This window comes from Mizuhopecten yessoensis, unplaced genomic scaffold (assembly GCF_002113885.1).
Source record: "Mizuhopecten yessoensis strain PY_sf001 unplaced genomic scaffold, ASM211388v2 scaffold4025, whole genome shotgun sequence".
NCBI classification, from domain to species: Eukaryota; Metazoa; Mollusca; class Bivalvia; order Pectinida; family Pectinidae; genus Mizuhopecten; species Mizuhopecten yessoensis.
In genome coordinates this window covers 767,881-794,840 of record NW_018405338.1, presented here as the reverse complement: position 1 = coordinate 794,840, position 26,960 = coordinate 767,881, and the positions used below count along the sequence as shown (strand labels likewise).

At 34.5% G+C, this 26,960-nt stretch overlaps 1 protein-coding gene across 3 annotated transcripts in view; it reads right to left on the bottom strand.

Moving 5' to 3' along the window:
• LOC110448376 (neuron navigator 3-like) overlaps window positions 1–26,960 on the bottom strand; it is a 479,162-nt gene that overhangs the window by 128,090 nt on the left and 324,112 nt on the right. For 2 of the 3 annotated variants that reach the window (XM_021494571.1, XM_021494572.1), the window contains exon 6: window positions 25,257–25,450. In XM_021494571.1, the coding sequence (XP_021350246.1) occupies window positions 25,257–25,450 (194 nt within the window). Of the gene's footprint in view, window positions 1–3,225; window positions 3,667–25,256; window positions 25,451–26,960 lie in introns of those variants that run through there. The other variant, XM_021494573.1, reaches the window with a different exon arrangement.

The window sequence follows — 26,960 nt, the reverse complement described above, 5'->3', positions numbered from 1 at the left end:
TTTAACACAAAGGTAAAACAGGACAAAAATTGATGAATAGATAAAAATAGGTCCATTTCTTAAAATATGAGGTTCCTTACCTGCAGAAAGTCAGTCATACAATGGGTAAGTCTGTTTCTAACCCTCCGGTACTGTATTAAACATATTTCTGTCTAGATTTTACAAATACACTACATGCCCCCTTTTCCACAGCGAATTCTTTCCAACAATGAAAACACACCCATTTACTAACATGTATTTATGAAAATTCTGAGTCTCCTAACTTTTATTACTGTATATATACATGCTAACGGAACAAAACCTCTCGCTCCAGCATAAACGCAATTTTATTTTTTCTGTCCACGGAATGTACCAATTATTTTCTATTAAGTATCCTTGATGTAAAGAACCCATCCTTGTATAATTTGTTTGACAATCATTCAAGCCTGTTAACCTTAAAATTATCATTTCTATTCCCACTAACATGAGAAAACCACAAAATCATTAGGCTCTAGTTACCAATGAAAGTAGTCCAAAAAACATCTATCTACTCAATAATTTATGCATTCTATCTTCTCCAATATTTTATAAGTTCTAACAGAAATAATCGCATCATTAAATGATTTTTTCAAAGACCTACAGATTCGCCAGCTAAACAGTTAAAAAAAAAATTCTACTGGGCACTGCTTTTATACGACCTCCACATACTTTAAATCATATTTCCTGTATTTATGTTAGCATATAATTAAATCAGCAATCTATCTTACCATCCTAAACAAGCTAGATTTGTTTACATTCGGGAATGGTTAAGCTGATCATGCACTGAACAATTTCATTGTGTACACTGTTATCATCATGAATGACTCCAAGCATTGTTAGTTTTCTTTTTTTGTACAAATAGTGTATCTCTTCCCTACAGGATAAGTGATTATATCAAGCCATTTAGTTTCAACATGTATAGATACAAGTTAGTCTCTCTCAAACTTTGCATACAAATCAACACGTAGCTGAAATGCGGCTAAATATAACGAAAGATTAGAGAGTCACTTAACGGAGAACGGACGCTTCTTTTGGGTAATTATGGTACTGAATTTTATCAACATGAGGCCACATATATAATCCGCTCAGTAGGGTAGTTTATTAGGGTACAATCTTGATACTAAAGAATTGTAACTGAAGTCAATGTAAATATCTCTGACATCCATTATCAAATCTTATCTACTTCAACAGGTGTCTGAATTATCATATATATACAATTTTTGCAACAATGCTACACAAAAACTTGAAAAGTCATAAACCTCTCAAAAATGATATAATAACGGAATGCCAAATCATGCTAAAATTAATACAATATTGTGATGCACAGATATATTGTAAACTTTACATATCATAATATTTCCAGATTTCAAAAACATAGTATCACAGTTTTAAGTTCATTATTCGTTATTATATTATAAAATTTGGTATTAATTATCCAAACAAACAGGAAAACACACATATTGCTTTGCAGACTTGAAATAGGTGATGCAGCATTTAACTAAGATCTACATTTGACACGTTAAGTTCAGAATCAGTGACAGTAGAAGACGTTACACAATAGCATCGTTGTTTAAAGCCCATTGTTAGCTTGAGGGTGAATTTAAGCATTCATCCGATATATTTTCAAATGAGAAAACAAAATTGGAATTAATAATTAAAACTTCATGTATAAGGATTTGAAATCCCCTCCAAAGACACAAAATCAAAAAACCTTACGTTGTTTTCATATTGTATTTAAAAAAAAAAAATCGTAATGTTTGTTAATTAACTGTTAAGCTAATCATGCTTTGAAAATCTGGGCCAGACGGCAGACCATGGTTTAGTATATCAAACACCAACAATTGTATCAGCATCCGAGATCTAATAAAAACTCACTCAAGTGGAAAATGAACTCAACTGCTATTTAGAAACTAGGAACTTAGAATGTGTGTACTTTAAAACCAGACTGACAAACACAGTATCCACTTTGTACCTTAGTGTATTTTTTTTTTTTTTTTATAAAACAGCTTATAGCCATGGTGTATGTGTAGTTCGCTACACCCAAGTACCGAGAATTTGACATTATTTACATGTGATTACAATACTGTACAGTATAAAGCTAGGAAACAATGATGAATTTATTTCACCACAGTCCTGCTAGCCGTGAGTCTCTCATTTGGTGCGGGGATGCGTGTAATTTTATGTATGCGAAATACCAACAATCGTTACTCACAAATAATTCATTTGGGCCAACTCGCTAGTGTTGAATCACTTCCTAAAAAAGCCACAACACTTTTTATTCCCATGCTCATGATATATATTGTGGTTTGCTAACAAAAAACAGCTAAGCCGTTCTCATTAAATTGTGATATATATATATATGGAGCTGATGACATCGTTAACGGATTGTGACAAAACTACACAGAGCTAGTTAAACAAATAACTGTGCAACACCTTCTGGAACTTTGACTTAACCCTGGCAACTATCTAAAAGAAAACCAATTCACTCTGAAGAAAAAAGGTTATTTTCAGAACTACCTATCATCAAAATGTGATCTTTCCAATTATTCAGAAGGACAAGGAAATCACAAAGACTTCAATGCTGATTACAACTAAACGGTTCTGAAGTTACAAGTTTTAAGAAATTAATATAATTTCATTTAATGATAATTAATGAATGCTATTATATATGATGTGTATTTCTTTCCGAGACCTGAACAATAGTTAATTTCAATTCCAAACAAAAACATCCCTATAAAATGTCTTCCTTATCCATGCTGGCCAGTAATAAATGCGTGACAGATTTATTGGACAAAAACCTGCTGCATACCTCAGGGCTCTATTTTAACACTGTCCCTATTTCCCTCGGCTGACACTGATTATTATGTATTCACCAGATCACCTGGCTGTCTGTCACATTTACTGTCTACTTTCACTTTCTACAACTTTTGCCTTGTCATACATACATAATGTGAAATGAAATCATCTCGAAAATTTATAACAGATTCTTACCGGAAAACATTTCATTATTATATTAATCAAAATCAAAATCAAACATATTTACAACATCCTAAAATTTGAAATTATAACGCAAGTTGTCCAGGTGAATTACAGACACTAAAAAGATAATACTAAATTAAAATCAACGATTTACGACAATTTGAAAAAGAATATTGCAGAAGATTTATACATAAAGTGAGATGGAAAATTACATGATGGAAGTCTTACCGACAGTGGCCATGGTCTGTTGTATAATGGTTTATAAACAAATGTATTTTCTGTGCTGATTAAACCACTAGAGTAATGCACTCAAATATGTGTCGCCATGATATACCACAACCGGAAAGTTCATCATGCATAGACCGTTTGTCGTCTGCTTAAATCCTTGAAATCTCATCCTGTTCCTCGGTTCAAATTCATCAGGACTCCCGATGTTTAAAATACACAACAGCTTCAAGTTTAATCCTGTTATCTGACTTTCAAACTTTCATTTTACTATCTCTCGATACAAGTCAAGTTGTCCCCGGTTTTTTAAATTTGAATTTCATGCTTCTCGACTCATAGGCCAAGTGAATGAAAAGTAGATTAATACATGTCTAGGTCACTACGGTCAAATGAGACAGTCGGTCATACTTTGTAACAGTCACGGAGATTTACAGGACAATCTCGGTCCAACCTACAGATCACCCATCTGGACAAAGTTATGTCTGAATGTAAATTCACAAATTTAGGTCCCGCTACCACATCAATGGGCGACAGTCCGAACTCTCCTGACAAACGACTTACGAGACAGGTGATATGATACCTTTCAATGTTACAAGACAGTCACCTTGAACGTCTTTCTCGTTTGTCAAAGGCAACCACAAATACACCTCTGGTCACACCTCATATTCTCTAGGTATTCAATTTCTCACCCATGCACCCGAAATTCCAGCACATTTCATCTGCCAAGTTAAACTTCTGAATCCCATTATGGGTAAAAGAAAAAAAAAGTGGTGCTGAATTACTCAATTTTAATCTGATTTAATGCATTCATTTCAACAAAGAAAATAAACTTTTAAAGAAAAAATTGGGACCAAAGTCTGTCATTATAATAAAAAACATTTCGTGTAAATAAACACTGACTTAGACATTTCGAAAACTTTATAAGGGCAATATATAAATTTGCAGGAAACAATTTAGTATTTTAAATGGTAATTTAAATTTGATGGTATTTGAATTTGAACACCATAATGGTCTTCACACCATCTTCATTCAGAGGAAGTAATTTCAAGCGTGCATTTGTTAATGGATCAAGATTTGAATAACAAATTTGAATGAATTATTTTTTTCCCCCAAAAAAATAGCAGCAACATCTGAAGGTATCTCTCATAAAGTTCTTTTATTTTATTTTTGTTTAAATAGCATAACCAAAAATGTCACAAAGACAAGCAATATTTTTACTAAGGGTTTCCCCCAGAAAAAAACATATAACAATACAAGATGATTCAAATAGCCAATATAAGTTTCTCTTAACACTGGGAATCAACCAACGGCTAAAATCCAACTGAGGTTCAAACAATGGTAGACTAGTAGCTCTAGATGGTATTACTTTACATTCAAATTTATCACACATCATAATTGAACTATAAGGCCCTAAATGACACACATGGTCGAAGGGCCGTTAAACAAAATAAAAACAAAATTGAACTATTGCAATTGATAAATATTAACTCATTCAACCCTGAAGACACATTTGAACTCTTCCAATTCAAAGGTTGGAATAGTTCATTATGAAACTTCAGGGGTGAATGAGTTAACATAATTCAGAACCTGGACACAGGAAATTCATTTTGTTGACTGCAGATTGAAATTGAAATCATTACACCTACTTTAAGAAGGATAATTGTATTTCCCAAAAATACATCTGCATATACATGCACTGCAGCTTAAATTTTAGACATAACTTCACCAGATCTGTTTTTTTTTAACATGTTTAGCATTAGGAAGGATTTAAAGATGCATGATTCAAGAGTTTGTCCTTGGGATTTAGACATATCACGGGGTAGTCTAACGAGCAGGTGTAAGTTACAGGTGTTTTAGATAATGACAGGTAACCACACCTGTCTTTGATTTACATGTATGATGCATCTCGTTCAATCTACATTTATAATCTACCTAATGATCTGGTATACCTGTATCATAACAGTGGGGGGAATACAAAAACAAATCTCAAAAGTTTCTAAAGATTAAAATCTCGACTGGGTTTTCCTCTACAGGAAGGAAGTGTATACATCTTATCTGTTTTCCAGTTGAGTCACGGTAAAGTTTTGAATTTGTCCAGGTAACATAAGTCACAGATAGGTATCAATTCAGTGGTACAAGCACGACAGTACAAGTAAACATACCCCAGATGTGGTTAAACAGTGGTATTCTAAGGTTAAATGTCGCACTCAGAACTATTTTGTTTTGTATATACATTTCTCCAAGATACATTATTTTTTAATAGTGTCATTTAAAACAGTATTACTTTACAAAAACAATATTTTTTTTCCATCTGATTGTGAGATCTTTATTAATCCCAGAACTTTATGTATATTTCAATCTAAACTTTCACAGTTTGGTTAATTTAAATTAATATTTTTTTACAATTATATTTCATTAAGCCTATCAAGTAATACACAGCTAAATGCAAAGCTAGGTTATATGGTTTTGTCAACTTAATGAAATCATTTTTCTTTTTCAAAACTTTTTTCATCATTTACAAAAGTCAAATGATCTTTTCTGCCTGAAGATGACCGTTTTGAATCCAAAAAACATCGATCTTTTAACTGATTCAACCCTGAATATTCAAACCTTTGAATTGGAAGAGTTCAAATGTGTCTTCAGGGGTTAATGAGTTAATTTCCATTCAGTTTTCGATGACAGCATGCCAGTCAAAGAGTTAAATATTAATGCGCTGAGTGTTGTTAATATAAGTTACATTATTTTATCCATTTAGAGGTATGAGAAGACTTCGTTAGAAAAGAAAATTCCTCCTGGACCTTTTGATCACATGTGTCCTAGAAAAATTCAAAGATCAACCCAATTATTTAAAGTTTTAAAAATGTGTATTGTCTCCCAAATGAAATCTTTACCAGAAGTTATTCAACCATAGGTTTAAAGTTTAAAAAAAATCAAGGTCTTTGAAGATGTTTAAAAACAATTGATCACTACACCAGTTCAGTAAGTATGTTCACAATGAAATTCTACCGACGGACTGAAGGTGACATTGGTTTATAGGATATTGAATCAGAGTTAGAGCTTAAGTTGATTTATGACAGCAAGCTGTTATACATATCAACGAAAATGTAATTATCTCCCTTTGTCGAATCTCGAAGAAGTTTCGCATTGCATCATAAAGATAACAGGAACGAGTGTTTTGTTGCGTTAAGCAGTTTAGTAATTTTTAATATCGCTACCTAAAAGCGTGACAATGTAAGGTGGATGGAAAGAACAACAATTTCGTCATAAAATATTAACCAGCTTTCCGTACACAATTTTACATTACTGTAAATGTCAGCGGATTTCAGCACGAGGAAATACTGAATGGCTTACTAGGGTGTTCGTATATATCACATAATTACATACGATCAATAACAGTTTCCTAGTAGGGTAATATCCGAACCGTTCAAAGCCTTCGGTTTCCCGGGGCATTTCTCAGTATTTTTCGTGATGCAACAGGAAATTCATAATGGCTTCTGTTCTTGTTATACGATTATTTATTAGTGGTGTCTGTCAGTTGTAATGATTACCTCGACAATATCAGAATTTTTTACATCATTTATCTGAATCACACAATATACTGCATCATTATTACATACGCCTGAAAATCTTAACAAGGCCGAACACATATCAACAAGCTTGTAACGAAATCTGTCATCATTATCATCTCATAACATGATAGTTTCCAGTCAAAACCATCACATAGTGATTTATTTATTGACTTAAAAACAAGATCCAAATTATATTTGTACGCATTGATATACATGTATATGCAAGTATTTCAAAAGCAACAACAATATTTTGTCTGATACTGTTAGTTATCCAGAAATAAGCCCATGTCTGTTAAAAAGCCCACCCATACCTATTGCAGTTTAAACTCATTCACCCCTGAAATTTTATAAAGCTATTCCAACCTTTGAATTGGAAGAGTTCAAATGTGTCTTCAGGGGTGAATGAGGTAACAAATGCTATTCATGACCACCCTCCTAATCTGAATTGGAGATGATGTGTTGGACCGGGCTAACTTAAGGATAAATACGGCACAAAAAGGAATATAAACAGTAATACGACATGTACACAATTTACAAACTTACAAACTTGTACAGGCTTCATATTTTTAGTGGCAACAGTACTTCAAATACATACAGTCCAGATCAACATAAATGACTAATTTCCCACTTGTATATTACATTTCTCATTCAAGCACTTCTGCATTTAAGGCCAAGTAAAAAATAAATGTGTTTCCTAACCAGTTTATCATCCCTGACCGTTTTGCATTTTATTCATAATTATCTACAAAACATTTACAATCCAGCGATTTTTCTCCCTTCCATTTGGAAACTTATAGATAACATTGTTTTTCAGTGTCTCATACAGTTTGTCATAGGAAACAAGTAATTCTTAAGTTTAGCCTTTTTTTACAGTTGGTATATACTTTTACATATAGAGATTCTATCAGCTTCATATTCTGACTAAACACTTTAGATTTTATTTATCATATACCCTTTCTGGCAATATTTCCTCATTGCATGTCATGCATTCACGTCTTCTGTTTCCTCCGATCCACTCACACCAACAGTTACCAACTAGGTATGTTGGTTACTGAGTCATTACGAAAGCTGTCATAATTTATCATACATTTTTTGTGAAGTTTTGACATTTTTAAAATGTATTATCTACAGCTGAATAATTTGCAGTTCACAATTAATCAGAAGATGCCAGTCATATTTATCATACATTTTTTGTGAACTTTTGACATTTCTAAAATGTATTATCTACAGCTGAATAATTTGCAGTTCACAACTGATCAGAAGTTGCCAGTCATTCCTGTTCAATTTAGAAGTAATTCAAAGAATCTTTTACAGAAACTACAACATTTCCTACAAAGGGAGCTTACTCTTATACAGAAATGCAACAAAACATGATTACAGTGTATTGTGTGATTTTTCTTGGAATTTCAATAATTCAGTTTGTCATCAAACACATTTCATTAAAGTAAATTAATCAAGAACTTTCTAAAAACTATCTCAAATTTTTTTCTCACAGTAATGTTTTGAACACATGCAGTATCTTTTCATTGCCAACAGTCCAAGTGAATAACTTAAAAATTAAATACACATGTTGCAAAATATTCATTCATGACTACGGGTATAGTTACTTTGTAATAGTTGACCATAATATCAGTTTGAGTAACGTTTAGCTGGAAACAAGCTCTCCCTATCCTCTTTGATGCCTCCCCCCTCCTCTATCTCTTCTTAACTTTCATTTCTATGATAATCTAGTGGAAGTCTTAACGGTATATATATCACTCTGTTAAACTGTTAGACTGTCTTATTATTTTCTTGTCTATGGATTTGAACAGGTCTGATATTGGTTATCATTTATCATTAATCAACAATGATGTTTTCAGGCAAGTCTGTAACATAAATATTTTCAAAATGTTGACAATTAAGTCCTATCTTATCAGATATACTTGGTTCTCCAAATGTGAGCAAGTCCCAAAGGCAGAGCATGACACCAGACTCTAGTATCCTGAAAATCAAATAACTGTATCTACGGTCCAGGGCCTGTAGACTTGCTCAAGTCAATATTAGTCAGACTGGCTGCTGAAAGGCCTAAAGGCTGTAAATAAAGCTGATGTAAAACGGTCAAAATCAGTCTCCACAGTACGTAGTTGTTTACTGAGCTGGTCAGTATATATAGGTGATGGTCACTAATTGGTCACTCTATGTTTATTGTGATTTACCTGGACTAGGACGGGAATTCACCTGTCACTCAGTACCTGTGGTAAATTGTCCAGCCCAGCAGGTGTCACTAATTAATTATCTAATATCTAATAAATCTCTGGAAAAATATTCATCAAAATTGTGAGATTGTATTGTAATACCTACATAACTATTTTACCTTTTTATTATTAACAATTCTTTATTATATCATTTTTCATTAAAAACTTGATAAAAGTTCAGAAACCCCACAAATTATGGATGATTTTGAAGGTGGCCATATAGGCCTTTCAAAACTGAAGTAGGCCCTTTTTTTCCATTTAAAAAAAAAATATTACTGAAAATGACTGCCCTATTATATTTCAAATTGAATGAAAATGCTAAATATGACCATTTGCTCTCTATATCTGCTCCCTCTACTCTAGTGCAAAGACTGTCCAATTGATAAAATTGTCTCTATAAAATTACAGGTTTTACATTAAGGGGTATCACTGCATCAAATATAATTATGCGGAAGAGTTCCACAAAAGAGATATTTGACTTGGCTATTGTTCCACAAAAGAGATATTTGACTTGGCTATTGTTTCACAAAAGAGATCTTTGACTTGGCTATTGTTCCACAAAAGAGATCTTTGACTTGGCTATTGTTCCTTCTAAAGAAGATGAAGCATCCAAAGGGAGTTTTTTCTGGCTATAAGTAAGTGACACTGTCAACTTATGTATATTTCAAAGTGTGGTGGTTTATTTTCATATCGTTTGTGACCATTCATTTTGATGCTATCCATTTACAATTCCTGTACGACAGTATTAGTAAAGTGTAGGATTTGCAATGTAAATGAGTTTGACCCCTGTATATTTTTTTTTTTTTTTTTTTAATTTTAACATTCAAATTATGAACAGTTATATTTTTGTAAAACGCACCACAACATGTGAAAAGGACATATAAAAATTTGTACAACAGTAATAGAAATATTTTATTTGTCGTTACCCAAACTTTCCCTTAAATCATACAACAGGAAGAACAGTTCCATTTTAAGTGCCGAAAATGTACTGAAAAGTTATAAACCACATTTTACAAAGTGTAACATATATTACTGCATGCAATGCAAAGGAGAAACTATCTTTGTTAAACACTACGAAAGATATAAAATTACAAGAAGTGAAAGCTACCATACCTGTACAATACTACACACCTGGAAGGTATAGAGATGACAGGTAAGATACTAAAATATCACACCTGCAAAATCTCAGGTGAAAAGCTTTGACCTGCCCTATCATAATGTGTCATGTTGGCCTTGCCTTTGATGTATATATTACCTCATAAACAGCAATTAGCCTTTAATTTGTTTATCATTTTACAAAGTTTCACAAAACTATTAATTTCACTATGCATTCAGTGACAATAGCTGCCAACACTTGACATAATTTTTTTCAAGTGTTGTATGTATATTTTGTTACTCAAAAAGTCAAACCTGCATACAGAGACCACCCCAAGGAATGGTTTCTTTATAATTGTTGGTGGTCTATTTAACTCATCCACCCCTGAAGACACATTTAAACTTATTCCATTTCAAAGGTTGGAATAGTTCATTATGAAATTTCAGGGGTGAGTGAGTTAATAAAAGTTTAGTTAAGATGAAATTTATACTGTAATTAGGATGAATAAAGTGGCCTTCTACCACAGGTGTTTGTTTTAAAAGAGTTTTTTTTTTATGAACTAGTATTCGTGTTATACTATTAATATGTAAAATTGTACCATTACCCTTATATATTGTGTTTTGATAATTATAAGTAAATATCAATCAAGATGGGGAAATAATGGATATAAACATCTGGTATTTAGTTCTATCAGTAAACCAAAATGTGAAAATTAATGTGCATGAAATATGATATTAAAAAATCTTAAGATTGTCTGCTGAAAGGCCAAAAGGCTGTAATAACCAGCAAATGTAACACTGTCAAAATTGCTGGTCAGTAAGTGATGGCCACTAGTTGGTCACTCTAAGTTTATTGCAATTTACCTGAACTAGGATGGGAATTCACCTGTCACTCAGTACCTGTGGTAAGTTATCCAGCTCAACAGGTGCCACTAATTAAGTATGTTATATATGTATATACTTCACATACCTGTAATAGCAATGATAAAACATAATCGTTATTATTTGACAGTAAATTACCTGTAAACCTTGCTATGGCTGGCATTTTCAAGACGTAGCTTCCAACGAAACCAAGAAATAATATCCAAAATTTGTTGTAAAGGTACACAATTGTTTTGAAACGTGATGTCGTAAATACATCACTTGTAATTAAACCATCTCACTGCAGGTGCAAGTGATCTCCGTCAAGGTATGTTTACACCTGGTGGTATACTTCCAGAGACTCGTGTACCTGTTGTAGGAGTGGATACAACACCCTGCAGGTAACTGAGGTCAAGCTAATTGACCAGGTAAAATGTCTCCTGATAGGTCCATTACAATCTCTAACAACAGGTACGCATGGATCAAAGAAAATATTATGATTGTATTTGAACAGGTGTTTTAATAAGATGGGAGTATATGTAGGGCATTCCTGTGCTATCTTATCAGGCTACAGGTAAGCTACCCCCAAATATCCAGGTAGGAACATCATTACTATCTTGTATCAATCTTTTACCCGAGATATCATTCAGGTATGGTTTCTCTTTTAATGGTTTTAATCAGGTGAGTAATTTTTTACCTGTCTACATCAAAAGGACATCAAAAAGGTATGATGTCATATTTAGGTGAAATATCTTAATTATCAAATATATAAGACTGGAATCTTTGTGTGTGGCTTTTTTTCTTAGCAAAACAGGTGTGTCTGATGCTAATTACAGGTGTATAATCTAGCTACTGGGTATGAAGGTATTTACCTGTAACATTGTATATAACAGGAAACTTTTCAGGCTATACCTAAACATCTCTGGTACATGTATACCATAACATAAATCAGACTTATTTGATTTATATTCGTCATAAAATAGACACACTTCTCGTTAACCTGGTCGGAACAGTTTACCTATCGTTATGACGGACAGATTATACGTATCAATATATGACTGGACGGACCACCCGCACTAACGACTTTAAGTGTCAGGTATGACATTATTATGATGTTTACCTGCAATTCAATTTGTTAACTACCTTTAATGAGGTCATATTTATGATAAAACCAATAAAAGGCTGGCATAGTTATTTTAATTTTCAAACCTCGGAAAAACAGTATTTTATTACAAAAAAATGATAATTTTGACATAAAATGAACAGAACATAATTTCGAATGATTTTTGCTTCATCCAATGAATAATTGCTTACAATCTTTATTTGTGCCAAAATTTAATTCCCTTAACATCTGTTGAATTCACTGCAAAAATTCATCACATGCCAATTTTTCTCCTATAACTGCAAGCTCAAGAGCTTCAAATAATCAATTTCTTTGCCTATTTTATTTGAAGCTTATCAAGCAATAAAATAAGTTCATGAGTTCATGACCATCTGTTGTCTATATTTATAACTAAACTACAACTGTCACGTTTTAAATCTTTGGTTATAGATGAATTGATGTCAGCCTTGATCCTAATACATAATTTTCTGATGAAAATTGAGTAGAAAATCAATCAAAGATTGTGTATTAGGAAAACAATTTTTACTTAAATTTATCTACATTTTATTATGATTTCAATCCAAACATTCAATTAACTCATTCACCCCTGAAGACACATTTGAACTCTTCCAATTACAAGGTTGGAATAGTTCATTATGAAATTTCAGGAGTGAATGAGTTAAACATAGGTTGTGTCAGTATTATTTTACAGTTAAAAAACTATTACAGATAGGAAAAATTCTTTCCTTGATATTAAATATAAGATGTATGTGTCAAAAACACACTAACATGCAAATGACAATTTTAGGGATTTAAAGGAAACTGACCTGACAAAATGTATTATTCAGAGTGTAGTTTTCAGAGGAACTTCAACATCACAACGCTAAGCTATAAACCATAGATTTATCAACTGGATTGTCAGAGGCAATAAAGTGACAAGAATGATTTTAACCCGTTGTTTAAACAACCTGAGGTCAAGCCCTGGATTTATCAATATGGTTTTCTGAAGAGGATATCACAATATTGATATGGATTATCTGTGGGTGTATATATAATCCTAACACATAGAGCATATGTACACAGGATTATAGGATAAAATCCTCTTTGTATTCATGGTTCAGTGAATGACGGGAAGCCAACAACCACTAATCTGGAACATCTGCCGAAATCTACACCACCGACACCAGCATGAAATAAATCCAGTTATCAATTTCATCACTGATGTTATATATTGCACCAGTAAGCTATTGATCCTCAGCCCAGTTTCTTTTTAATAGATATTGAACCAGGTGACTTTTCATTATTACCCGCTTGATGGGGTCAGTGATTGAGAATACGATAAAGTCATCTGGTACCATACAATCCCGTCTCCTCTTGCCATACATACTGACTATGAATGTCAACAGAATGCAGTTCACTGCTTAATGAAGCAATGATCAAGTCACCTGTCATCAATTTCGTCATCTCTCACCTGTTCAACTGTCAATCAAGCAAAGATATACACTTTATGATCATCAAAATCTCATTGTGTTCTAAAAAATACTCCATAAAGCCTCGTTTTTTGTGGTTAATGGACTTGACATTTTGCTAATATTAGAGTTTAATCGACTGTTAAGGTTATATCGTTCATAAAAAATGAGATTAAAAGATAATATATGCATCCATTATCTATTTTGCAACATAAATGAGAAAGAAGCTGATTTCTTTTTTGTAACTGCACAGACTAAACTAGGGGGGACAACTCCTTCAGAGTTAAGAAGTATTTCTACAAGTTGCCTGCACTCTAATAATATTTGTCCGTTATAACAAAACACATTGCCAACCTTTATGACGCAGGCTATTTAATGATATTTCACAGTTGATGAACATTAACTAAAACAATAATAACGTACATTATGGTAAATTGTGCTATATTAAGATTATAATCTAATATTCCCCAATCTGTAAATATTAGGTCAGGAAATTTGACCTTGAAATTACATAATGTGTTCATCAACATGTATGGTTTCTAGGTGGGAGGTAGAAAGTAATGGTAGGGGGTGCTGGCTACTATAGGGTGACCTCAATCTAGGGGGGGTAATTTGTTGGGGGGGTGGAGTGATATTATCTGGGGTTATCTGATATCACCAGTTTCAATGATGAAGTGTGTGTGTGTGTGTGTGTGAGGAAGTTTTGATAGTATGAAGCTTGGCTCTGACCTTAATTATACACAAGATGTCAGAATGACATACTCTCAATATTAGTTTGTAATTAGGAAGTCATATAATTATTAAAATGCCTAGTTTAATTGGTTGATGCACCTGAAATTGCCTTCTTTTAATGTTATCTATTAAATTTTCGTGTATCTTACCTGTCAGTACAAAAATGTGTGAATTCATTTAAAAAAAAAAAAAAAAAAAAGACGGAATTACTCTAAAAATTTGTCATGTATATCTTTGTCAAGATTATCTGCTGACAATGGTGAGATATATTTCAAATATATTTCTGAATGTACAATTTCATTTTATTCACTTGGAATAAATAAGGAAATATGTCTCTCAAGTAAATTCTAACCATTTCATCAGAACAGAAATTACGGTACATCACTCCGTTTCTATCTTGGCACTAGTTTTTCTACCAGTATTTAATAATGAAATCAGTCTGTACAAGACGGATGTCACGTTTCAAATTTTGACAGTTGAAATGCATATTTCCTATGGAAGCAGACAACACTCTCTGACATCTATTGCAAAAACCAATTTCATAATGGATAGAATTCAACATAAAGATGTCAGATTTCAAATGATGACAGTCAGAAACACACATTTTCCATCCTGAACTCAGACAGTCTGGTGGATACTTAAAACTTAAAGTATATACCACTTTTCTTTATTCAATTCCACTTACCGTCAAGTAGTACATTTAACTGCCAAATATCCAAGTCATAATTTCCATTGTTCTCTAAAGTAGCCAGCTTCACCCAGTTTCATTCACTCACAAGGAAACTATATATCCCACAAAAAAACCTGCATCACTTTCCTCATTCATAAAGAAACAAAATATTTCATGGACAAAGAAACGAAGATTCTGTTCAGCCTAACGCTAACTGGTCAAACTGATTACCGGTCAGTTTGTGGCGTTTTCATCCAGCATGGTTATCTTGGCTTTGAAGACAAACAAACACAGCATGTTTAGGGCACATGTGGAAAGCAGACAAGAATCAGTGGCAGAGATAGTATCCCACTGGACAAAGGCACTTCAAAAGTGGTCACTACCCGGCCTCCCCACAGACAGATAAGGTTACTGACAACAAAATTCTACAGTTATACACAGAAGTTAACAAAGATCAGCTCTGATCAACAAATTCTACAATTTTCCATAGAAGCTCAACAAAGACCAGGTCTGATCGCCTCTGATGCCATTATTTATCATTTAAACTGACCAGTGTAAACAGTAAATATATATGTATCATTACTTTGACGGCCACCAACGATTTGACCCCTGACCTCAGTTGTCCATTTCATGTGGTCATCATTGTATAGGTACTTAGAAACCAATCACTTGGTTTATGGGCCTGGATCAATAGGTGGACTGAATGACCTCTTGACCACCTGAAAATTAGAGTTAATTATAGGGTACTTACTGAATGGACATCAACTTGACTACCACATCTTCAGTTTATAGCCAGTAAAGGGTAGGAAAACCATAGCTTGGTAGATAGACAGTCACATGTCCAGTATCACACAAATGACCATGCTGTGGTCAGTTAGCAACTGATGAAATAACTAGCCTTTGTGGAGGAGAAGCTGACCTTAACATTTTCACCAGAAGTCATTTCAAATAAGTAGCGTCTCCAGGTTAGTCAAACACTGACCGGAGAAACTGACCACATGCATTCCAGTTGCTTGACCTGTGGACATGCAATGGTCAAGAACTTATTCAAACCAAATGTTCTTAATTGAATTATGTTAAGTTCTGGGGTCAACATGACACTGCACTGGTCAACAAGATCAGATTTACTGGGAGAAATGCTTTTAATTTAAATTTAAATTTAAATTTACTTAGAGTACAATCAACAGTGTCATTAAGTGGTTGGTCAAGCTGACCTTCAGGGTCACACATCACCATTTACAGATTAACGGCACAGTGTAACAAGTCACTTGAGACATTTTGTAAACAACTAAATCTTCACACTTGTTTTACATAAGACAGATTTCTACAACACCTGTACTCCTGACAAATCTAACTTTCTTTATGTATAAGATTTACTTCTGTACAGGTATTTCATACCTAATCCCTAGTTACACAGAACTTCCAAAAATCATCACTTTGTGAAAATTCTGAAAATTTCATAATTCTTGTCTTCTTTTAAAATCATTAAAAAAACATCTTTTTTCCCTCTGAAAATTACTTTTAAAAAGTTTTCCACAAGGTATTACATGTACCAAGACAAAGCCAAGCAGGATCAGGTTTACGTGAAGCAGTTGTCCACTCCGAAGGATTACAGAAACCTTTAAACTTAACTGAAGCCAGTATGAATGTTTCTAAACAGGATTGACTTTTAATTGGTCCAGGTGTAAACAGGGATTTATCTGCTAAGCTGATAACACACATTCTCTTTGAACAGGCCATTAGTCAGGCCACTGGTCAAGATGGACAAGGATGGACATAGGTATTGGTCCGACTATCCGACTTATACCACTAATCATATATATAATCCAAGTCAACAGGAAAACAAACAAAGGGTCAAAGGGGGGTCATATATAACTGGATGACACATGTTGACTAGATATGACACACGCTGACTAAATATGACAGGATATGACATGTTGACTGGATATGACAAAATGACATATGACAAAATGACAACATATGAAACATGTTGACAGGATATGACACACGTTGACTAAATATGACAGGATATGATATGTTGACTGGATAAGACATAATGACTGGATATGATACATGTTGACTTGATAAGACTGGGTAAGACATAATGACAGTATATGACACATGTTGACTAGATATGACACATGTTGACAGGATATTAGACATTTTGACTTGATATGATATAATGACTGGATATAATACATTCAGCCAGTAAAAAGCCAGACCATATTTTTACAATGTTGTGATCAATAAGGCCGTGTTGAAGGGCCACCTAGCTATCTTCACACTGACCAGTATCTGGTCATTTTCATGCTGTGTTCATATGTTCCACCTGACTTGGTAGTAAGAAATGTAACCCATTGATTTCTTAGAACAGGTCAACCCAGTTATTATGTATCAATATTATAGACAGATAGTCAACATAGACAGGTAACTGTTTAAGACTAATTGTCACTATAGACAGGTGGTGGTCAATGTAGACAGGTTACTTTTACAAACTGTCATTTAAGACAGGTCACCACTGTAGTCAGGTGATCAATATTGACAGGTGGAAACTATACACATGTGGTCATTACAGAAAGGTGGTCACTATAGTCTGGTCAATTTAGACAGATGATCACAGGTGGTTATTATAAACAGTTGGCCACAATATACAGGTGGGCACTAAGGGAGACAACTGTTGTAAACAGACAGGGACATTGAACACGTCTTGCCCCTCCGACGGGGCAATGTCCTACTCTCTGAAGAGGTGATGTCTAGCCCCCAGGCGGAGCGTCATCATGTCCTACCTCTGGTGACGGTAAAGCATTATACCCCAAACCGAAAACAAAAAAAATACCTGTTTTTCTAGTTATTATTGCTCATACAACAACTGTTCACATCGTGATATATAAAAGTGGACGAAAGATCAATATCACTGTATCAAGAACGCAGTCCCTATAAATAACTCTCCCCTTTCATCTTACAGATCATCTCCTCCGTCTGATTGTACTGTCAAGATACACAGATTGGGAGATCAATAGAAAGCTACAGGTAGGATCAATATACAAACGCCGTCAGTGACGGAGGTGAGAAAAGGTGTGAAAGACTCAGAGATGGACCAGCAACCTGCAATATTCCTGGGCCCAGTTGTTCAAAAGCGTTGTCAACTTAACACAAATTTAACTCAAACATTCAATCTTAAATCATTCAGAAAAAAATATTGATATTTAAAACTAACGCGACATATCTGAGATTCCGGATAATTTATCTGAAATACAAGCAACCCAAACATATCTTAAAAATTTCCAGATATTTCTCAAAATTTATATTTTGAAAATTCACATTGCTGATTTGTTAAGCTGACCAGGATATAATAGAACTGCACACGATTATACCATAACATCAACTAAAACATCAGCTGACAGACTGTCAAATTTGATAGTACATTACATGACATTAATCAAAAGTTATTTTTATCAATGGTTTGTGGTTATAAATTGAACACACAATTTACATAAGATGACAAATCATGTATTTAGCATTAAGCAGTATTTTCAAAGCACACCTGTAGAGTATATAATTTCCTATACAAAGTGACCTTGACTATTATTTGATTGAGAATTGAGCAAATTAAGTATAAAATGATAATTCTGGTCTATTTTGCATATTATTTTGATTAAGAAAGAGTTCGCATAATGTTTAAAAAAACATTATCATGTATAAAATCGTTTGTAACGACTAACCTTAACACAAATGATTTCTTCCAAATCCAGTTATAATGTGAAGTATAGTGAACTTGAGTGAGAGCCCCTGGTAACTGTGAAGAATAGTGAACTTGATTTAGAGCGCCTGGTAGCTGTGAAGAATAGTGAACTTGAGTGAGAGCCCCTGATAACTGTGAAGGATAGTGAACTTGGATGAGAGTCCCTGGTAACTGTGAAGTATAGTGAATTGAGTGATAGCCCCTGGTAACTTTGAAGAATAATGAACTTGATTGAGACCTCCTGGTAACTGTGAAGGATAATGAACTTGAGTGAGAGCACCTGGTAATTGTGAAAGATAGTGAACTTGAGCGATAACCGCTGGTAACTGTGAAGTATAGGGAACTTGAGTGAGAGCCCCTGGTAACTGTGAAGTACAGTGAACTTGAGTGATAGCCCCTGGCAACTGTGAAGGATAATGAACTTGGTAATTGTGAAGGATAATAAACTTGTGTGATAGCCCCTGGTAAATGTGAAGGATAGTAAACATGTGTGATAGCCCCTGGTACCTGTGAAGTATAGTGAACTTGAGTGAGAGCCCTGATAAAGGTGAAGGATAGTAAACTTTAGTGAGAGCCCTGGTAAATGTGAAGGCTAGTAAACTTGAGTGAGAGCTCTGATAAATTTGAAGGATAGGAAACTTGTGTGATAGCCCCTAGTAACTGTGAAGTACAGTTAACTTGAGTGATAGCCCCTGATAACTGTGAAGGATAGTAAACTTGTGTGATAGCCCCTGGTAACTGTGAAGGATAGTAAACTTGAGTGAGAGCCCTGGTAACTGTGAAGTACAGTGAACTTGAGTGATAGCCCCTGGTAACTGTGAAGGATAATGAACTTGGTAATTGTGAAGGATAGTAAACTTGAGAGCCCTGGTAAATGTGAAGGATAGTAAACTTGTGTGATAGCCCCTGGTAACTGTGAAGGATAGTAAACTTGTGTAATAGTCCCTGGTAACTGTGAAGGATAGTAAACTTGAGTGAGAGCACTGGTAAATGTGAAGGAAAGTGAACAAAAATAAGGGCAACTGGTGACTGTAGAAGATACAGCCCTAATTGGTCACATGATAGATTGATACCAACACAAAAACTGTTCGGTGAGAGTGCCTGATCTTGTACAGGATAACTGACAATGTGTGTAACCTGTAGCTGTGAAATGAACAACGATGACACCTGTGTTCCATATTGCATGTGAGTGACAGGATGACATTTACATGTAAATTACGATCAACACAACTAGTGCAGCTAGTTCCCAAGTCGCTGAAATGTACATGTGTACATACATATACATACATTATATATCTATATCGTAAACATCACAGTCCAGCTATTGTCTTTTCTTTCTTGATATTTTTCATATCTAATATCTACAAGTATAGGATAATAAACTACCAATACACAAAGCGACAACACAACTTCAATCCGTAAATCAACTGCAAGCTGCACAAAAAAAAATGAAGGGAAGCCTAATTATATATCAAGATGACAAATATACCAAGTGCATGACTCATTCTACTATAATTGACACATTTTGATATCAACACATTTAACAGACCTTTGCTCTAGGATAGTATACTTGGTAAGCTTGAGACAACACATCAAGTTACCAATTGTTCCCGCCTTACAAAAATCCATTTTCCTCGTGTACTAAATTTACAAAAAACATCAAACCTAATTTTGAAGATATTCAAATGATACTGTATCGAATAAATTGTTGTGAAAATACTTGTACTAAGATAAATTAGGTAGATGTTACTACTTGAACTGTTTTTGTCCCCAGAATCAATTTCAAATCACACGTAACTTTGAAATATACATGATGATGAATGATATACAGTAACACAATGAAAGGGACGTCAGTACTACCAGACAGTCAGCTGTTTATATTTCAACATGTGTTTGTAGTCTTCCAGCATGTAACTTGTAACTAACACACAAATACGACATACGTACCTCAAACGAGACCGGGCACCATCACATAAAATCCATTCTGTCGATATTTATGAATAGATCTTCATTTTTGAGAAAGAGATGTACATCCCAAACACTATGAAAATCTGGAGTTTGGTCCAACGGCACTAAACGACAAACTCTGTATAGATCAAACACGATTGTTTATATTTATCCTACATCATCAACAATCGCATGACCTTAGCATGTTTCTCTGGTAGCCTCTACGTCAACACTGAGATTCCTACTCCCCAGTACAATGTGTACACACATGCCCGGTGGAGCGTCAACCTAACACCCCATCATTAGCTTGCAGTCTCAATGGGAGTCCTATAAATGATCCGCGAGCCAATATAGAAAAAACAAAAATAAAAAAAACAAACATTGATTTTCAAATTGACACAACAGTTACCAGACCCTATATATACAGAAGTAGTTGCTAGCAGGCCCAGCTGACTGAACAGTAGTTTCACCACCGACAGCTGAGCGACAAGACACGATCTAAGCCCAATACAGCTGGCACGATTCAATTGTTACACTCTCAGAGGTTTAGTCCAGCAGAAAAAACAGGTCACTTTCGACTCAACTCCTGTGGGAGGGTCATGTCCATTTCCAATTATCTGTTTGGACATTGTAGCTGATACATGTGTGCTCAATATGATGGTCGCCCAGGTCCATGAGAAATAAACATCGCCTCTAAATTCCTTTTAAGACTGTGTGCAATTACACACGAATAATATTATATTCCACTCCACGTTCAAACAGTAGATTGAATTGAGGAACTTGACCCCACACGGGATCTAAGGATAGATTTTGAGTGGATATTGGCATAAAATGTTACATTTCATTAAACATGTCGACTTGTTACGAGTGGCAGGTACATGCTGAATTCATTACCTTTAATAGAAATACACATTAAATATCCACAAAGATTTCTTCAGTATTTCAAATCAGACTTCCCATCATGTCGATCAGGACAGAAAACTTGTTGTTTGCGGCTGACCAGCAATGTATATCCCACTTCCATCAGAAATCCAAAGTGATGTTGCTGATAATGATGTACAACTCTGGCTGGGTCTAACTTTGTTTTAAATCTACTCCCTCCGATATTAATGTTAAAAATAAACCTAGATCTTGCTATCCATCAATTTAGCCCTGTAGGGGGTGTAATTTGTTAAATGCAATCTTCTCGAAATACTTAAATGTTATTAATAGGTGGTGAAGTAAATAATCCCCCGGCACTACATATACACACAATGGTACTTCTGTTTCTGTCAGTTGCGTATAACTTACTAGCCTATAAAATTATACATTTCTTCGTAACCATCAGATGAAGCCTATATTTTTCTGGACTAATGGTGTGAAATTTAATCGGCAGTGTTATAGGGTACTTAGCAGTCACTGGTACCGCTACAAAATCAGTTTAATTTCCCACACAATGGACCCTACCAAAGTGTATCATACCCAAGTGTAATTCTGATAACAGATTTAGATATGAGGATAACATCAGAATCCTTTTCTCCGATACTTGTCGATTTTAACCTGGTCAAAACTCTCCGGGGTTTATTCCATTGTCATCTTCCCTGAATGTTGTCGGAGAGGAATTAAAATCCAGAATTAAATCTGTCTCTTGTCTTTTCAGGCCTGTTTTCGAATTACACGGCTGAACGGCAGTCCCTTACACAATAGCTATGACTACAGAAGGCCCCGATCAGTTCAGGTGAAATTTTTCATTTGATCAGACCAACAAATTACTGAGTGTTTTCCCTCAGGGAAACTGTCAGATTTTCTACAGGAGTTTTACCTCAACGAGAACATATTCACACGACCACAGCACAAGACCACATAGCTTCTCGGAGTATACATCGCTGCACGATGAAAAGATTGTCAATTAATTGTTTGGGGAGAAATATTATTAAGTTAATGAAAGTTTAATTAAAAACATAGAATCTGATTGGAGAAAATCTTGTGGTAAAGAGTTTTATTTATACCTATTTAATATTTTTTCTTTTTCTTCATTTCTTTTATATCCCCATTAATCAAGTTACGTAACATCCATTATGACACATCATGTAAGCGTTCTCATGACCCCGACTTTTGAGGTCACGTCTTAACCGATCAGTCTTCATTTCTGTTATATTGAAGTTCATTAATCATATAAACATCCAATTTTTTTTTTTTAAACAATCTTAACATNGCCAGGAGGGTAGAATTGTGAGTATACCATTAATAACCTAACAGTATTGGAATCATATTACCATACATTACATAGTAAATGTATATTAACATACCTTACATAGTAGATATACATTACCATATATGACACAGTAAATGTACAGTATTAAGTTCAAGTAGAGGTCAACTGATCTTGTGTCAACTATGCCAAATTTATTCTGGTAAATGCCCCTGGCACTCAGGTCTTTTTCTAAAACACAGTGCTTCTTGTATATATATGTACCGCATTTACTGCCGGTAAACCCTTAAGTTCAATATGAAAGCATATCCCCTTGATTAAATGTACATTTTTTTTTGGATTTTATCCTGCCCTTCTTGCTTGACATAGCTTCAAATTTGAGTACCACCATACCGGACATCTCACCTGCATTCTCATTGGTCAATCAGAAGATGACCTGTCTATGACCTGTGCAGATTCTGGTAAAAAAATTGAATCTCCTGCATTCTGACTGCTTAGCTCATCATGGGAAATGATTAAAAATCTGCCTTTTTAAAAAGTTTAAATATTAAGTACTCCTTAAACATTAGGACACACTAGTTTATTAAAAAGGCAAACATACACAGTATTTATAAATGCTACTTACACTGATTTTGATGAAATTGAAATGTTTACATACTGAAATAACATGCAATTAGCAGACTTGAAGTTTATTTTGACCACCCATGACCCTTGAAATTCATTGCTGCAAACTTTGAACTTCCCCTCTATGAAACACTTTCTTTCAGCACACATCTATACTCTGCCAAAATTCCTGAAGAACTCGACCACCTGAGTTACGGAACATTGGGCTAGCAGATATATCAATTTTATAGATCTGTATGTTCATTAAATATGAACTCATACACCAGGATAATTTAAGTCAAGTTTTTGTGAAATCGGAATGTACATTTTCAAGCAAGTTGTCCGTAGAGATGTTCACCAAACAGACACATTGGTAGCCATCTTGGATTCTAATGAACCCAAAAAAGTTGATATTTGTAATGACTATGGGATCAGAAACGCATCGGAATAGTTGTTCATCAGGAGAAATTGTTGGTAAGGAGGACGACGGGTGCCAAGACACGGGATCACTGTTGTGATAGTAACAATTTGTGTGTATAAAATTTAATTATTTTAGTCGGGGACCCGAGGATTATTTCCAATATCAACCATTTCAAAAATGATTACATCAAAGGAAAAAAATAAATGTTATAATGGTAATTCATTGAAATCTATTTAGTTCCAGAATTCAGATTTGACAATCTGGCCTTGATATGTAGGTTTAAAATAGAGATTTCGTTTAATTTCAGTAACCACATCAAGCTTCACTGAGTCTCTCTAGGGAGGAATACTCCCAGGCAAAGCTGTGTAGGGTTAGTGATCGTATTGACATATAGCCTTAAGCTGTTACAAACAGACACTCCATCAAACTTTTTTTAATCCCTAGTAAAGTTGCAATGTGAAAAGTTTTTTCTTATTGATTTCTTTTAAAGCCAATCCTCTTACTGAAAAAAACCCTTTACAAACTGTAACATAAAATACAAGAAACTGGCATCAGCTTGATTATATAATACTGTTGACCTATTAAGGTTTGTTAAATCAGCAGATTCTAAGATTGAAACATCTAATGTATTAACTGAATGTATAGATGTAGAAAAATATTTAATGGAAGATAACTCAGCACCATATATCTGAGATACACCAGGAGGATCTAATACATGTACATTTTGAGACCTTGTAAAGGGAGATAACTGAGACGTTTGGCATGTTCCTTGGTATAAAGTAAGGGGAGATAGCAAGGGTTGAATACATTAAGGGGAGATAACAAAAATATCTCATATGTCATATAACTCATCCCATCATTTAAAATGTATCAAGGGGAGGTAATAAAGAGTTGAACCAACTTATAAACATTTAATTACATACAAGAAATTAACAATGTTAAGGCCTTTGTAGGGAAAAAAAAGTTTTTGTTTTTAATTTTTGGGCTTTATTGGGGACTAAAGAGGAGACAACACAAATCATTGGTAGCGGAGATAACTCAGAAGTATTTCTACACAATCACATTGGTAGGGGAGATAACCCAGAAGTATTTCTACACCATCGCATTGGTAGGGGAGATAACTCAGAAGTGTTTTGACACCATTAAATTGGTAGGGGAGATATCTCAGAAGTGTTTTGACACCATTACATTGGTAGGGGAGATAACTCAGAAGTGGTTTGACACCAAAACATGCGTAGGGGAGATAACTCAGACGTGTATTGACACCATTACATTTGTCAATTCAACTTCAAACAAAATAATGGTAAAAATATTAAGTGATTCTTGACCTAGATAATACAAATACAGTATGACAATGGATGATTCCAGATGTCTCGGGTACTCCATCATGTGACCTACCTGATGATGAGGATGATGAGATGTTGTTATTTTGTTGATTGAGCTGTGAGCGTGTCACTTTGTCGTTGGAGTGGTTCTGAGACTTGGAGTTTCGGCTGTTGTTGATGGAGGTAGAAGTTAGGGCCTGGCCGTCTTTGGACGATGGGTTGGTTATAGTGGGACATTTACTGCTAGACTTAAATGGAGACGGCAACCTGTAACAGAATTAATTAAATGTCATATTAATATCAAAACACACTGTTCCAGCCAGGAATCAGGAACTAAGTTATGTAAAATAAATACGACCCTGCTTGTAAAAGGTTCCAAAATATATCAAGAAGAATAAGTCTTATGTACCTGAGAATTACAAGTTGTATATAGTAAAATGTGAGTATGTCCGTTTGACCTACTTTTACTTCTTTTAGTCTCTCTTTGATATCTTCAGGACTCAATTTATAATATGAGGCCATTTGTGTAAACCATTTGTGACAATGAGCTATGAAGATATCTCATCAATAAAGCGAATCCTCAATCTGAAAACTTTGCTTTTTAACATGTTTTCAACAGAAACTGAAGTGCCTGAATTGACACTCAATAAAATTTCTTCAGATGTCAGTTTAATTTTGACCGTTCTGAAAATTAAACTTTGTTTAATTTCAGAATCAAGTCTATTAATATCTATAAATCATTCTTGTTGGCCAAGATGGTAATTTGCAGGGGTTTTTACTGTGGGGGGGGGGGAACTGGATTACCCCCACAAAACCCTCCTCATCAGGCAGGTGACAAGCTCATACATTTTCACATTCAATTAGGGAATCGAACCCCGGCCAGTTTAATGGAAGGTGAGAGTTCTATCGCCTGGGGCACCCGACCATCCCCGGAGTGGTTAATTCGATATTGAAAAGTGTTCTCACAAGACCAGTCTTATGACTATAAATAGAAATCAATTATTGAACAAAATGTCTGGTTTTGCAATGTATGCTAGACACATGACTTTCTAGAAGTGAAATTGACATCATGTTTGACCTCACTACTGAACAATATTTACAAAAGACAAGACAGTTGACAAGCTTAATCGAACTTTGTGTGCACCGTCCGCTGATTGGTGATCTGAACTTACCAGCGGACCTATCCGATACCCTTTGATATATAAATACAACACTGATACATTAGTCACAAATCGTGTCTGCGATAGAAAATGTCTGCCAAGAACCTTATGAATTTGCCGAAAAACACAATCATCAAAAAAGCACAACCCAATTATTTCTTTTTTTGAACCTTTTGAGCTACATTTACAGACAGCTGATCAATTAATGATCTTGAAATCACTCATGGGACAGATTTGGTCTGAAGGCCAGACTGTGATCCATTTGTAGATGGTTACAATCTATAGTGTATATTCGTTTTTTATTTGACTGTCCTTTTCGCGTTGACCATCACTGCCATTTGGCTATCTCTCTGGTAAATACTGCGCGGACATCATGTCTACTCTCATGATTAAATAAACAGTAAAACAATAATTACGCGTAATTATATGCGTCGCCTGTCCTGCTTTGTCAATATAAGAAGCATTTGACATAGTACATAAGGAAACGGACCTAAACGCAAAACATAACATTAATGTTTTTTAAAGTCCAGATTTTTTTTTTTTTTTCCGAAAAAGTGCAGAAATCCATAAAATGTTTTTAGAGTAGTAGGCTATACATCCCATGATACACCTATGAC